Source organism: Microtus oregoni, unplaced genomic scaffold (genome assembly GCF_018167655.1).
Source record: "Microtus oregoni isolate MIOR12 unplaced genomic scaffold, Mior012 000013F_ref0000133, whole genome shotgun sequence".
Classification (NCBI taxonomy): Eukaryota; Metazoa; Chordata; class Mammalia; order Rodentia; family Cricetidae; genus Microtus; species Microtus oregoni.
Window position 1 is genome coordinate 44,937,633 of NW_024543072.1, and position 14,223 is coordinate 44,951,855.

The 14,223-nt window shown below is 44.0% G+C and overlaps 1 protein-coding gene across 1 annotated transcript; it reads right to left on the reverse strand.

Annotated features, from left to right (window-relative positions):
* Positions 1-277: 277 nt before the first annotated feature.
* LOC121455139 (2-5A-dependent ribonuclease-like) lies at positions 278-13,318 on the reverse strand. Its single transcript, XM_041662710.1, has 8 exons — positions 13,256-13,318; positions 12,236-12,396; positions 9,716-11,320; positions 9,041-9,126; positions 6,545-6,750; positions 5,434-5,566; positions 3,558-3,691; positions 278-2,234 (listed from the first exon to the last, which is right to left on the reverse strand). Exons 3-8 carry the CDS (start codon positions 11,190-11,192, stop codon positions 2,063-2,065), a joined length of 2,208 nt encoding a protein of 735 aa, XP_041518644.1. The 5' UTR covers positions 11,193-11,320; positions 12,236-12,396; positions 13,256-13,318; the 3' UTR covers positions 278-2,062.
* Positions 13,319-14,223: the final 905 nt, after the last annotated feature.

Below are 14,223 nucleotides of genomic sequence, written 5' to 3' on the forward strand. Positions count from 1 at the left end.
GGTGACAACCGATAGCTGGGCTGGACAAGGAGTGTCCACTGCTTCTTTACTCAACGGTAGTGGTTCTGCTTTCTTTCTATGACTAATCTTCTTGAATCTGTCTGTCTGTTTGTCTATCATCTATCTATCTATCTGTCTGTCTGTCTATCTATCTATCTATCTATCTATCTATCATCATTCTATCTTGCTTTTTAAAGTACCCAAGGATTGCTTGATTCATCTGTTTTATTGTGGACACCACAAGTCACTCACAGAAAGTTGAACTTAATGAAACAATTCAATTTTTTAATTGGGTATGCTTCGCACATGGACATTTTGATTGACATATACAAGTCAGATAACAAAGCTCAATTTTAAAACTTAAAGAGATCAATCTGCTCAAAAACCTTTTAAGCCGATAGTTTGTCTCTTCCAGAGGACCACAACTCTTGGCAGTGACAGCCATCTAGTCATTTCCAGAGACCTTCTCTTTGGAAAAAAATCTAAGGTACCATTTAATACCCATTTCAAAGCTCCATCTTAAGAACACTAGATGTCACAGTGGAAAATCTGTCAAAATCAAGGCAGTGACAGCTCATGCTACAGGCTCAGAGTACAGAAAAATATTTCTACCCTTAGTTTCCTCATTATCAAAACAGAGATCACAGTGCTTTCCTTACAGTACTTTTTCAAAACAAAATTAGATTTAAAACTATGTAGGTGTAGAGTATAAATTCTAAAGTCTATGCAATTTATCCTCATCATTCATGTGCAGGAATGGTTCAGTGATTACTCAATGAAGATTCATCAAATATTACATAACGGAGTAAACATTTTTACTAAGCATATACTGAGGTAACAATGTGTCAGGGATCTGGGGACAGCACCATAAATAGAGCATTGCACCATGGAGCAGGGAAGGGAGGGAGGGGACACCAGAAGGAGCCACTCCATTTCAGATCCAGCGTCTAGAAAACACACCCAAGTCATTCTTCTGGGAAGTATTCCATGTTCTTCACAGCCCTAGACCCAGGGCCAGCTCAACCGCGTCCCAGTCCCTTCAGATGGTCTTTCTCACCCTCAGCACCACTGATATTTAGTCTGCACAGTGTGGTATTGTGAGCAGGAGCTACTTCATGCATCACAGAATGCTTGAGGGCATCCCTGGTTCATCCTTACTCAATGCCAGCAGTGCCAATGTCCCCAGCTATGACACTAACAAAAGACTCCAAGTGAGAACTATGACCTTCAGATCATGAGAAACCCATACAGGTGCTTCCAGAAAGAATGGAATTCTTTTAGCTAGGTCCCAAACTCTGAATGACTGACCAAGCCTCCTGGAGCCCTTTGGGTGTGCTGGCATATTCCTTCAGAGTTTCACCCAGAAGAGACGTTGATTGTTTCTAACACCCCCATATGTGATGCACCAATAACATTATATCTTTTTGGACACTGTTATGACAGGTTGTATGACCTTGGGCAAGGCACTCCGACACTTCAAGCCTCAGTTCTTAAATAGAGATGATAAATTATGTTTTGCAAGATCATTGGAAAAATTAAATGAGATAAATATAAAACATACAGCCACAGGGGTCTTGACACTCATTTCTTTGGTGCAATTAATATACTAGGAATCATGCTGGTCATATGACTCAAGTGGATAGCAGTGCTTACCACAAAAGCCTCACAGTGTCAATTTAATCCCCCAAACACAATTAATGGTAGAAAGAGAGAACTGAGAGCTGTACTCAGACCTTCCACAGGTGACACATGTACTCCCCACTCCCCCCCCCCCTCTCTCTCTCTCTCACACACACACACACACACACACACATACACAAACACATACACACACTTTTTAAAAAATGAAATCTTAACAGAAGTCTCTCCCAAGTCTGTCCACCAGAATGGAGTGGCGTAGTTTTGTGATACATAGCTTTTGTGATTGCGTGGAACTAACTGTATCAGAAACGGACACACTGGCTCCATAACTCAGGCCTGGCAAGCAACCACATTGCTTAACAGATCAGAGATATTAAACTTCCCAGAAACATTAAAAATCGGTTAATTGATGTTGTAAGACTCAGCTCCGTAGGTCCACTGGTCCTGCTGCCGCAGGCATACTGAGGTTTGATTGAGTCAGAGGAAAATGTTTTCTGTATTCTGTGTCCTTTAGTTTCTTGTAGACATAAATGGCAAGATCTGGAAATGTCTGCTGAAAATAACGAGAAGGGTCTCCGATTCTTTCCTTCATACTGAAATAAAACACAAATAGTTAGGCAACTGGCCCTAAGCTCTTTCTCCTTCTTAGAGTATGCCCTGATGCTGTCCTTGTTTCTATGAAGGGAACAATAAAACTTTGTAATCTGGTGAAATAAGATGCTTCCTGACTCTTTAATAACTATGCAATTTAAATTTCAGGAACTTGCTTGTTCATTCACAAAAATGGTAGTAATAGCCTGGTGATGGTGGCACACCTGTTTAACCCCAACAATCAGGATGCAGAGGCAGGTGGGTCTCTGTGAGTTTGTGGGCAGCCTGGTCTACAAGAGCTACTTCTAGGACAGTCAGGGCTGTTACACAGAAAAACCAAAAAACATACAAAAATGGAAAGGGGAGGCAGATCTCACAAGACCCTACCCAGAGATAAATAGCTGTTACAGGCACTTAATGGTGGTGAGAGCGAGCATCAGCCTTCTCCAGGAGCAAGACCCCTCTGAGAGGTTCCAACCCAAGTAAGAAGCACTAAACAAAGACACAAATGAGCAACACTACGTGGACTCAGAAGGTTGTGCTTATCTATACATATGTATGTGTGCAGCAGCAGTTAGAGATGAGGTCATGAATTGGAGAGGACACTGGGGGGGGGGGGCACAGGAAGAGCTGGATGAGGAGGGAAGGGTGGAAATGATGTCAATACAGTACTTATGTATGAAATTCAAAAAACAGTAATAATTAAACAAAATGGTAATACAACTCCACAATTCTTTATAATCAACCTCTAAATAATAAAAAAGAAAACATTCTGAACTGTACTGTGTGTGTCTGTGTGTGCAGCTGACACTTCTGATAACTAATGTGGAGATGTGCTCAAGGTTTGGACTCTACAGTTGCTTTATACGGTGGCCCTGTCTTCTGTTGTAGTCACCCAGAAAGATACTTCTGTTCAGTAGAACTCAACAAAGCTAAAAAGGAGGATGAGACCCTGCTGGGCATGTCTGTAACTGATTGTAAAGCCCCAGGGACTCAGAGAGATTCCTTTTTAAAACAGAAAATAATTGCTTTTGCTTTTTCTCCTTTGCCTCATTCTTTTTATCCAACTCCTTCTTCTCTGTCAGGGCCTTACTATGCATTTCTGGCTGGCCTGGAACTTTCTGTGTAGGCCTGGCTGACCTCATGGAGATCCATCTACCTCTGCCTCCTGAGTTGTGCTATTAAAGACATGTGCCACAGCCCCGCCCTCACTTGCTTTTCTTTATCAAAGTAAGATTTCTTCTTTCCATAGGGACAGACTTACAACTGTGTTTTCTAATTGTTCTCCTGCATGGACGATGCACAAGAATGCAGGTAGCACTTACTCCTTGTTTTTATCCTCATTGATGTGCTCTCCCATATTCCGAATGAACTTCAGTAGATCGCCTACAGTATTCTGATAAGGATTTCTCATAGCTTTATAGAAATCATTCATTTTTTTCATAACATATTTGTCAATCTAAAAAACAAAACATTACACCCAATTTATGATGACAAGATAAAACAAATCTTTATGATGTGTTAATATCAGAAGGCCAAATACAAATTTGAATAAATGCCCTCTACCAATGAATGAAGCAAATAGAACAAAGGAAAGTACATGACACCACCCCCACTGTGCCATGCGGGGCAGTTATGTTGTGTTTGAATGAGGCACTATAAGTGACTGATTTCATTTTTGTCTGTACTGGCTAGTTCCCAACAAATTATGCCTATTAAAACTGTGTGTGGAAGTGTTGACTAGTCTAGCCACTACGGAAGTCAGTACTGAGGGTCCTCACAAAACTAAAACTACATCCTACCAAAAGAGCAGCTAAACCCTGCTGGGGATTCATCCAAAGGACTCTCAGTCAACATATCACAGAGATATCACAGAACTGCTCACAGTAGCCAAGATGTGGAGCCAACTTAGGGGTCCCTCAATTGCAGAATGCTACAGAAAATGTGGTTTATCTACACAATGGAATTTTTTGAACCATAAAATGAAAAAAGTTCTGTCATTTGCATGAAAGCTGGTGGAAATGGAGATGTCTAAGTAGGCAAATTAAGTCACTCTCAGATAAATAAAATGGAATTTTGCTTAGCTACATAAATCCATGTATGTAAATTTGACAGGAAAATAGAAACAAATCTGTAGAGCATCAGGGACTAAAGAAAGAGAAGGGTTATGAGCAGGTTACAAGGGCATGAGGGGATATGGTCAAGGTATATCATATACTTATATAAAAATGTCTCTACTTTCAAGATGGTCCATCTCTAAAAATTTAAAGTTTGAGCTGAAGTCTCATATGCATACATTGAACAAAGAGTCATGACACACTCCATACTAAGAACCAACACACAGTGGCTGTCTGCCACATGGGACTTACAGACTGGCAAGGAAAATTTATATTAAATTAGCAATTATGAGTGGAGACAAGGCAAGGAAAGAAAACAAAATGAGAAGCAGAAACAAAGACAGAGAGAAGAGCAGAGGGATGACATAGAGAAGCTGCTGGTCTCAAAGACCTGAAGATCATGGATTCTCCCAGGGTGCATTGTACATGAGCTGCACCACACAGCGTCATCTCTGCAGATATCCGCACCTCACGGGAACATGCTTTATTCTGCTTTATGGTGTCCAGACTGTGATGTTGGCCTAAAACATAGTTGGATTTGAGAAATACTTGTAAATTTACAAGCATGAGAGTTTGTGATACAGATTGAGATGCTGATTAATTTTATAGAGTTACCCTAAATTCGATTTTAGCAGAATTTGTCTTGAAGAGGAAGGATTTGAAAGGTTATCTTTTTTCATAATGTGTCTTCTCAACACAATGTGGGTCCTTGGAACAGGGCTGCTCACAGACAGCAGAGGTGTCCAGTGTGTCTAAGCTATGGCTTCATGGTGGAGAACCGCCTTGGCTTGGGCTCTATTTAGTCAATCATTCTTATCATAATAAAACTTTTGGCTAGACCTGAGGGGAGCTAATGGACTGGATTAAGGCCATCCTAAGGCATAACTTAATGACAGTGTCTTAGGGGTCCTGACTCTGAAGGAAGGAGAAGAGACTCAAAAGAGTCAAGAGGGCTCATTTGGAAAGAAGAAAATGATCCCACTCGCTTCCTGGTAACAACAGACTGGTGTAGAAAATAACTTAGAAAAGGCAGTCGAAACTGTTAGACATACCCTCATTCCTCAACCACAGAAAGTGTTCATACCTTAGATGTCCACTGATAGAAAGTTCTGGAAGGCTCAGGTGTTCTAGAGTTCAGTCTTTTGAGAATCTTACTTTCATTATTTCGTGTTTTGATGTCAGATTCATTCCCCAGATCCCGAAGTGCTCTGTAACGGCTGAGAGTGATAGAAACAGCATGCTCATCACATTTTCCCAAAAAGGGAAATTGATTTGCTTTGATTTTTTTGTTTTTTTTTTAATTTATTTATTTATTAAAGATTTCTGTCTCTTCCCCGCCGCCGCCTCCCATTTCCCTCCCCCTCCCCCAATCAAGTACCCCTCCCTCATCAGCCCAAAGAGCGATCTGGGTTCCCTGCCCTGTGGGACGTTTGCTTTGATTTTTAATTGAATTTCTATGATGGGAGAGGCCACCCCATTGATTCCCACCTGTTTTTCAGTTGTTACAACCAGAATTCAGTAAGTTGTCCCTCCCAAGGACACACTGCCTACAATGCCAGGTGAGAGGAAAGCCTGGGCCTGCTGATGCCCAGCCCAGACAGCTGCTCATACCACAATGGTTCTCAACCTGTGGCTCATGATCCATTTGGAGGACAAAAGACCCTGTCACAGGGGCCACAGATCAGACATCCTACATAGCAGATATTTACATTACAATCAGAACAGTAGAAAATTACAGTCATAAAGTAGTGACAAAAATAACTGTATGGTTGGGGTCACCACCGCTGTGAACTATGCTCATTGCTAATAATAAAGCTGATTGGTCGATAGCTGTGCAGAAAGAGATTGGGAAGGCAGCCTGACATGGAGAATTCTGGGAAGAGGAAAGGAGGAGTCAGAGAGTTGTTGGCAAACAAAGAGAAGCAAGATGAGAATATCGTGCTGAGGAAGACACCAAGCCATGTGGCTAAAGATAGGTAAGAATTAGGGATAAGTGTAAGAGCTAGCTAGTAACAAGCCAGATCTGAAAACTAAGCGTTTAGAAGTAATATAAGCTTCAGAGTGGTTATTTGAGAACTGGCAGAAGGGAGAGAATCATCAGCCTTCACAACGCACCATGAGGAACTGTATTAAAGGGTCGCAGCATCAGGAACCTTGAGAACCACTGCTATCACTCATACCCGAGATCTACTTACCTCTCCCAGGTCCAAAAGAAAGGATGGCCAAGCAGGTCCTTCAGACAGTTCATTACATTTTCTCCAGGGGAAAACAAGCAACAAATGAGGTCCTTAGTCTCCTCGTCTGGAGACTTTTTTGCCACCTTTATATTATTTTCAGCCATCAGAGTCTCAAAGGGGATTTCACCTTTCATTACCACATAGAGGACCAGCCGTCCGAGAGCCTGCACGGAAGCCATAAATCAAGCCAAAATTGCAATGTGGTAACCTATTTGGGTAAGCGTGGAAGATTTGATAGTATTGTTATTGTCAGTTTCATTGGTCAGAGATCTTCCTAGAAGACTAGTAAGAGGAATCTCTAGGTGTGTCTTTGATGGCATTCACAGAGAAGATTATGATCATGAGGGCTCTGGCCTAATGGCCCATGATGCATTCACACTGCCAGTAGACTTATATGGAAGTAGTGGGGCATTGGAAGGGGGGACCTATTTGGAAGAAGTGGTACAGTGGGGAATTGTCCTGGTGTCTATAACTTGACCTGGTCTTTTCCAGTTGTGGTTGAGCTTCACTTCTTGTCCAGGATGAGCTGGTCTATCAATCCCTCACATCTAGCCTGAACTGAAACCTCTGAAGCTGTCATCTCAAACAAACCCTTCTTCCTTCAGGATCTCACAGTGATGTGTAAGTAGTCCAGACATTGTGGAAATGGAGGATGGGAGGGATTTTAAGGAACCTCTGGGCTATATTCCTGTGGTCCCGTGATGTCATGTTAGCAACTAGACTCCAAATCTGTAGGGTTCTAGGTGAGAAAGGCAAAGCCCTGTGTACAAAGAGCTCTCAAGGCCACACATGGCCTACAGTTTAGGTTCCTGAAAGACTATCCTAGTCCAGAGCCGATGTGATAAACTTGTTGGCAGCAGGATTCTTCCTAGGTCTTGGGTGTTCTGACAGAATGTGGATAAGTCAAGGAAGGGAGGATGCACAAGGACACTTGCTCAGCTATGTTCATAAGAGCATTATTCATAATAGCCAGAACCTGGAGACAACCTAGATGCCCCTCAACCGAAGAATGGATGAAGAAAATGTGGTACATTTACACAATGGACTATTACTCAGAGGTAAAAAAAAAATAATGACATCATGAAATTTGTGGGCAAATGGATGAAATCATCGTGAGTGAAGCAACCCAGACCCAACGACAAACATGACAATGACCCATGACAGTGTGCATGCGCTCATAAGTGGACAGTAGATGTAAAGCAAAAGATACCCCAGCTACCATCCACAGTCCTAGAGAAACTAGGGAACAAGGAGGACCCTAAGAGGGATGCAAGGATCGCCCTGGGAAGAGGAAATACTTGAGATCTCCTGGGTAAACTGGGTTGGGGGGGATAGTGGGGAGGATGGGAACATGAGGGATTATCATGGTCAAGTTGGGGAAGGGATGGAGAGAAAAGACACCAGGGAGGTACCTTCCTTCATAGAGGGGGCGAGATTGGCATTGGAGAGAGGCCTGGTGCAGGGAAGGCTCCTGCGGGTCCACGGAGATGACCCCAGCTAGAGTTCCTGGCAGTGGTGGAGAGGGTGTCTGAACTGGCCTTCCCCTGGTCAGATTGATGACTACCCTGTCATCATAAAACCTTTGTCTAATGACTGATGAAGCAGATTCATATGTCTACAGTCAGGCAAGGAGGGGGCTGAGCTCTAGGAGTCCAGTAGAAGAGAGGGAGAGGGCATTATGTAAGCTGGGGGTCAGGATCATTTGGGGAGGTCAGGATCATTATGGGGAGTTCATGGTCTTTAGAATGATAGCTAAGGAGCCTACATGGGACTGACCTTGACCCTCTGTATATGTGTGTGACAGTTGTGTAGCTTGTTCTGTTTGTGGGGCCCCTAGCAATGGGATCAGGATCTGTCCCTGGTACATGAGCTTGCTTTTCTGGAACCTATTCTCTATGATGGACCTGTTTAGTCTTAAGGCGTCTGCTGAGCTCTGTCTCTTTGGAGCTGAAGGCTGACTCCAACACTCCAGAACTGTCTGGAACGTCCATATCTGACTTTGTTTGGTTCTCAGCAGGTAAGTTTGAATAGAGTTGGGAGGAAATCTCATTTGCTTTACCCTTAGGCAGAAAAACCTGTGAGGTTTTCAGAAGGAACCTGTGAGGTATTCAGAAATGCCTCCTGGAAGTCTCTGAAGTAGAGGCACCCTCGCATTAGTTACTTATTCAGCTGGTGAGGAAGAAGGAAACACAGATAAAGAAAGGGACCACAGTGAGAGGCAGCTCAGCGCCAATTCAGCTATTTCACCATCTCCTCAGCCTGATGAAAGTTCTCCTGAGGAAAAACACAGAAATGGGCAAGGGAGTGAGGACAGTGGACATTGTGGAGGGAAGCAGTGGGAAAGTTTTCCTTCTGGATTAAAATAGGAAGTTCCTTACCTGGCCCTAGGAAGTGGGGTGATGAACAAATAAGGAAGCAGAGAAAAGAAAAAGTTAACTAGGCCAGAAAAATTACCTCTAAGTCTTTCTTGACCGCCTGTGGATCTCCCATGCACTGGACGCTCTGATCAAAATCTGCCAGGCGAATTGCTTCCTTGTCATCTAAGGGACAGTTTCAGAGGTGAATAAAAAAAATATTCTCTGTGGTATGATAAATCAGTCAAATAAATATGTAACATGATATTCAGTTTGTCATCTCTGAAAATCAATAATAATACTATTTATTCATGTCCAGCCTCATTTGTTCTATTAGTCAAGAGCAGGACACATATTTTTATTTTTACAGGACAGACAGTAGTGAAAGATGAGGGTGAAGTTAACCAGCTAACCAACAGCTAACAATGAATGTTCTGAGTCTAGGAACATCTTGGCATCGCTTTCCATTCAGTAAAGCCCACCAGATCCAAGCTGCACTGGTCTTTAGACCACCCTCAGAGGTCCGAAATGAGATGGTTCCTCTTGGGGGTTCTTCTTCCTTTTAGAAGGCTCCACAGAGTCCCCCGAAAGAGGAATGAGAGAATGGTAGAAGGTGGGAATGAGATCTAAAGGTGAGTAAGTCGGGGACTAGCCCTCAAGAGGTGAGTCATGTTGTCTCCATGACGATCAGAAATAAATCTCCATTCTTTACCAATCCCTTAATCTGCCATGTTCTGTTGCAGCCACACATGAAAGATTACCACAAAGAACTCACCTATTAAGATGTTTGGGGGCTTTAGATCCTGATGAGCGAATCCCTGCAAGTGTAGTCTTTGAACAGCCACAAAAACAGACAATAGGACATTGCGGGAAAACTTATCTTCTCTGTTCTCCACCGGTTCCGCTCTGTGTCCACCCAGGAACTCTTCCAATGTCCACTCACACAGGGACAGACACACATATAAACAGGCCTTGCTGATCTCGCGTCCATAGAAAGTCACAAAGTTACTGTGGCCACGGCAGCCCTGCAGACAGGAGATTTCATTGCGTGCACGTGAGCTGTCCTCACGAAAGACCTTCACAGCCGCCTCTCGATTGTCATAGAACCCCAGGTAGATGCCTCCTTCAGAAGTGCTAGCAATTTTAAATTCATCATCTAGAAAGATCTTGAGTTTGCCAATCATGGGTCGATCCACTCTGTGGAGTTTTTTCAAGGCTTTTCCCCAGTGTGAACTGTGAGGCAAAAAGTCACCAGCAGGAGGGACACTTTTATCATTAGCTTCATAAAGGCAAAGAATCTCCATAATGGAAGTGTCATAATTCCGCCTGGCTATCCCAACAAGATCCCCACACTTAGTACTAGCTCCCTTAGCGCATAACAACTGGACTATTCTCTTCTGTTTGAGTTCAACAGCAAATTGCAGGGCCGTCTTGCCCTCATTATCTCTGTCATCAATGTTTATGCCCTCCTGACTCAGGAGCATCTCCACCAAGCCTTTGTGTTTCCTTTCCACTGCCGCCATCAGGGGTGTCTTCCCCCCTTCCCCTCTCACATTGGCATCAGCCCCATGGAGCAGCAGAAGGCGAGTAATCTCCTCCACATTTTCACAATCCTCTTCCTGCAGAGTACGGATCAAGGCATTTCTGCCCATGTTGTCCCGGGCATCGACCTCTGCCCCCATGTCATTGAGGAGAACACTCAAAGCTTCTGTGTGGCCATTTTCAGCAGCACTCATGAGAGCTGTGGCCCCTCCTTTCTTCAGTCGCTTTTTGTCCTCTGTTGTCTCCCGTCTCAAATTCACATCGGCTCCCTTATCAAAAAGGAATCTTAAGGCTTCTACTTTACCATACTCGGCAGCTTCCATGAAAGCCGTGAAGCCATTGATGTCACACTCATTGACATCTGCTCCTTCAGAGAGGAATCTCTGGAGCAGTCTCACGTCTCCTTTGGTCCCAGCAATGATGAAGGGAGTGGCCCCATTCTTCTTCCTCTTACGAGGGTCAGCACCACGACGAAGCAGGACATCTACAATGTCTTCCCTGCCCAACTTCACTGCATTGTGCAAAGGTGTCCAACCCCCAATGTCTTCACAGACATTGACGTCAGCCCCTCTGTCCAGCAATTGCTGGATCCTGTCAACATTTTTCTCTTCAACAGCTTTAATTAGCAAAAGACTGACTTCATCAGTGGTCCTCTGACTGCTTGAGGATGTGGCTCCATCCTGGGGAGTGTCGTGATCTTCGGTCTCCATGGTAGTCAATTCTAATGCCTAGTGTTTTCAGCCTTTTCCTTGAAAATGAACACTGTGTTTTGCGGGGGGACGCTATGAGAATCTTGGCGTAGGAATTGGGCTTATTGTTCCGTCTTCTGAGGTCTCCTCTGTAGACAAGAGAAGAGGTGACTTTGACTCAGAACTCAGCTATACCCGTAAGGAGCCTTTACTAAACACATTTACTTGCTTAATTAGAAATTTTGAAGTTGTAGACTATTGTGAATATATGTAAATTTAAGATGAGGAGATTATTACTCCATAGTCCCAGGCCCCCAAAGCAACTGCTACCAATATTTAGTGTATAGTGTTAAGTTTCAAACCTGGGACAAATAGCTGAGGTGCCTACTTAACTTATCAAAGAGGACCTGGCAGCCAGGTTCTCCCAGCATCACTCAGTCACTACCTGTCACAGCGTGTGGCTGGCAGACCCTGCTCTCTACCTTGAACTCTAGCCTGGGGACTGGACTGTTTTTCCCGCAGAAGCTCTTTCTTACAGAAGCCAGACACTTGGTTTAAGGGCTCATTTTGTACCTTAAGCCTCCTGGCTGCTGCCCTGGTCCCCCTCTCTCCTCTCTTTTTTCCCCTCAACCTCTCCCCACATGATCCAGCTCAGTCTGGTCATGCTCACTGTGGACTTTCCCATATGTTCCTGCCTTTACCTACACGCTCCCTTTTATTAACAATAAACTTTCTCCTCTACTGTGCCTAGGAGCAGTCATGGCCTTTCCTTTCTTTTGATTTCTTTTTTTCATGCATACAGATTAATTTTCAGGCTGGAGTAAAGCTATGCTAAGTGACTCAGAACTTACATGCTTATTTTCATTTTCTAATCTTAAATATCTTAATATTTAAAATGATATTATTAAAAATTAAATTTTAATACAATTCTGAATGAAGTGGTGAAAAATTTAGCTCATTTCATCTTGTTTTCCTCATGCAGATTTCTTATGATAGACGTCCTAACTCCTCATGACTCCTCTGAAAACTGCCTGCTTTCTTCAGTATTCTATAAACGTTCTTACCTAGCAATTGGCGGCTCCTGGGGCTGGGGGAGCGCAAGCAAGCTCCCTTAAGAAGAAACGTGTATTTCTTTGTCTCTGTCCATCTGAGTTTCTTCCTCCCAGGTGAGGCTGGTCACCTTACACGCGCTACTGTGTTCTCCACGCCCGTCCTCTTTACAACCCTGTGCGGTTTTATTGAGTTAGTCATGGAAAAAAGTGAATCATGGGCTCACTTTGGGTTTCCAGGTGTGCAACTTTTGACTTTCACTTCCGATTGCACACTCCTAAACCGCTGACTTGCAATAGTGTTTCCTCAATAGCAGACAACAATAAACAGGGACATAGGTTACAGTGAGTTAGGGAAGTGTAGCAGGTACTGGGCACTGAATGAATGGGAGAGTATATATTATGCCTCTTTGTGAATTTGTGTGTGTGTGTGTGTGTGTGTGTGTGTGTGTGTGTGTCAAATCCTCTCTCCTGACCAGCATCATTTAGGTCAGTGGCTTCATCAGGCTCTAGTGTTGGATCCAGTGCACTCCTACAGTTCAGTCCTCGGTCAGCCCTTCTTAACCTGAACATCTAAACTGCTGTGCCTGCTACAAACCGCACAACACCTCCCTCTGAGATCAACACATGCCTTGTACTCTGACTACCAATTCCCGAAGTCACTGATCAAAGCTCTTAAGCCCCCAGTCCTGACTAAACTGGCTGTAAGGTGGGCTGATGTGAAGTAAGGAGCAGAGGAGGAAACCCAGCCTGGAATGGAGCCCTCAGCACACAAAGCCTGCTTTCACTTTCATTTTCTTCCCACCCCCTCCTCCCCACCCCCACCCGCCACCCCATCCTTCCAGAGCTGCCCCAGAAGCAGGGACCATAAATAAACAGTGTGTGGACACTGACAGCCTCAGGAGGGAGGGCTCAGGATCACAGGGCTGCTGCACAAATCCTCCAGGCTTTCCATCCCCACCCCCAACAGACCCTGAGAGAATAGGCAAACCAGGACTCCTCAGGCCCTGCTGGCTCTGCTCCTGCCCACCTTACCTTCCAAAGTCAGACTCCCCAGCAATCCGTTCTTTTGGCAGCAGCGATCTTTTAAGAACATCCCCTAGATGAACATTTCCTTGTGGCATGTCACTGAGTCAGCAGGGCGGAGCCAAGAGAGGAGTGAGAAAACGGAAGAACAGAAGTTGTACACACAGGGTCAGCCCAGACATAACCCCAGCAATCTTTCTCCCCATTAAAGAAAACAAAGACTCTACCTTGAGCATGCAGAACAGACTTGAAAGGCATCAGGGCGCTCGACTTTGAGGTCATAGGACCCAACTTCACCAATCACTCTTGTATCTTCCCTGTTACCACAAATCCTGTGTTCTTGGAGGGAAACAAGAAAATAAACACATAACCAACCCACTATGCAGCCAGCAGGAGCAGGGCAGGAAGAGCATCTGTTGCCAGTGATGACTGGAAGCACTTGAGATGCAGCGGCTTATCCACAATCCTAACATCCCTGGCCATCCTTGGTTAACACAGATTTGAGCTGAGTTTACTTTAGGAGACAGGCATATGACCTCTGGGTAATGCATTTTCCGGCTATGGAAACAGGCAGCATCAAAGGGGAGAGCACTGGGCTTCAGTAAACACCATCTGAAAGTAAGAAGGAAGACAATAGATTAAGGACAAACACTAGTTTAACTGAAAAATTCTGTTAATGGAGATTGTAAAGCAAGGCAATCTGTAACTGGGTTTTACCTTGAGATTGTAAAAATTCCCTTATTCAGACCTAATGCTTGGAGCCCCCATTATAAAAAGGTGGGTTCAGAAACCGGCCTTTGCCTCAGCCTTACAAAATCCATCTCTGGCTGTGGTCTCAGCTAGCTGGTAAGCTTGTTGTGCCCCATGGAGATTTTTGATTTAATTTTTTTTCCTGGGATCTGGTTTCTGAAATAAAGTTTTCTTCTTGTTTATTAGACTTTGGTGGTCTGTTCCCATCTTTGTGTGACCTACCCTGA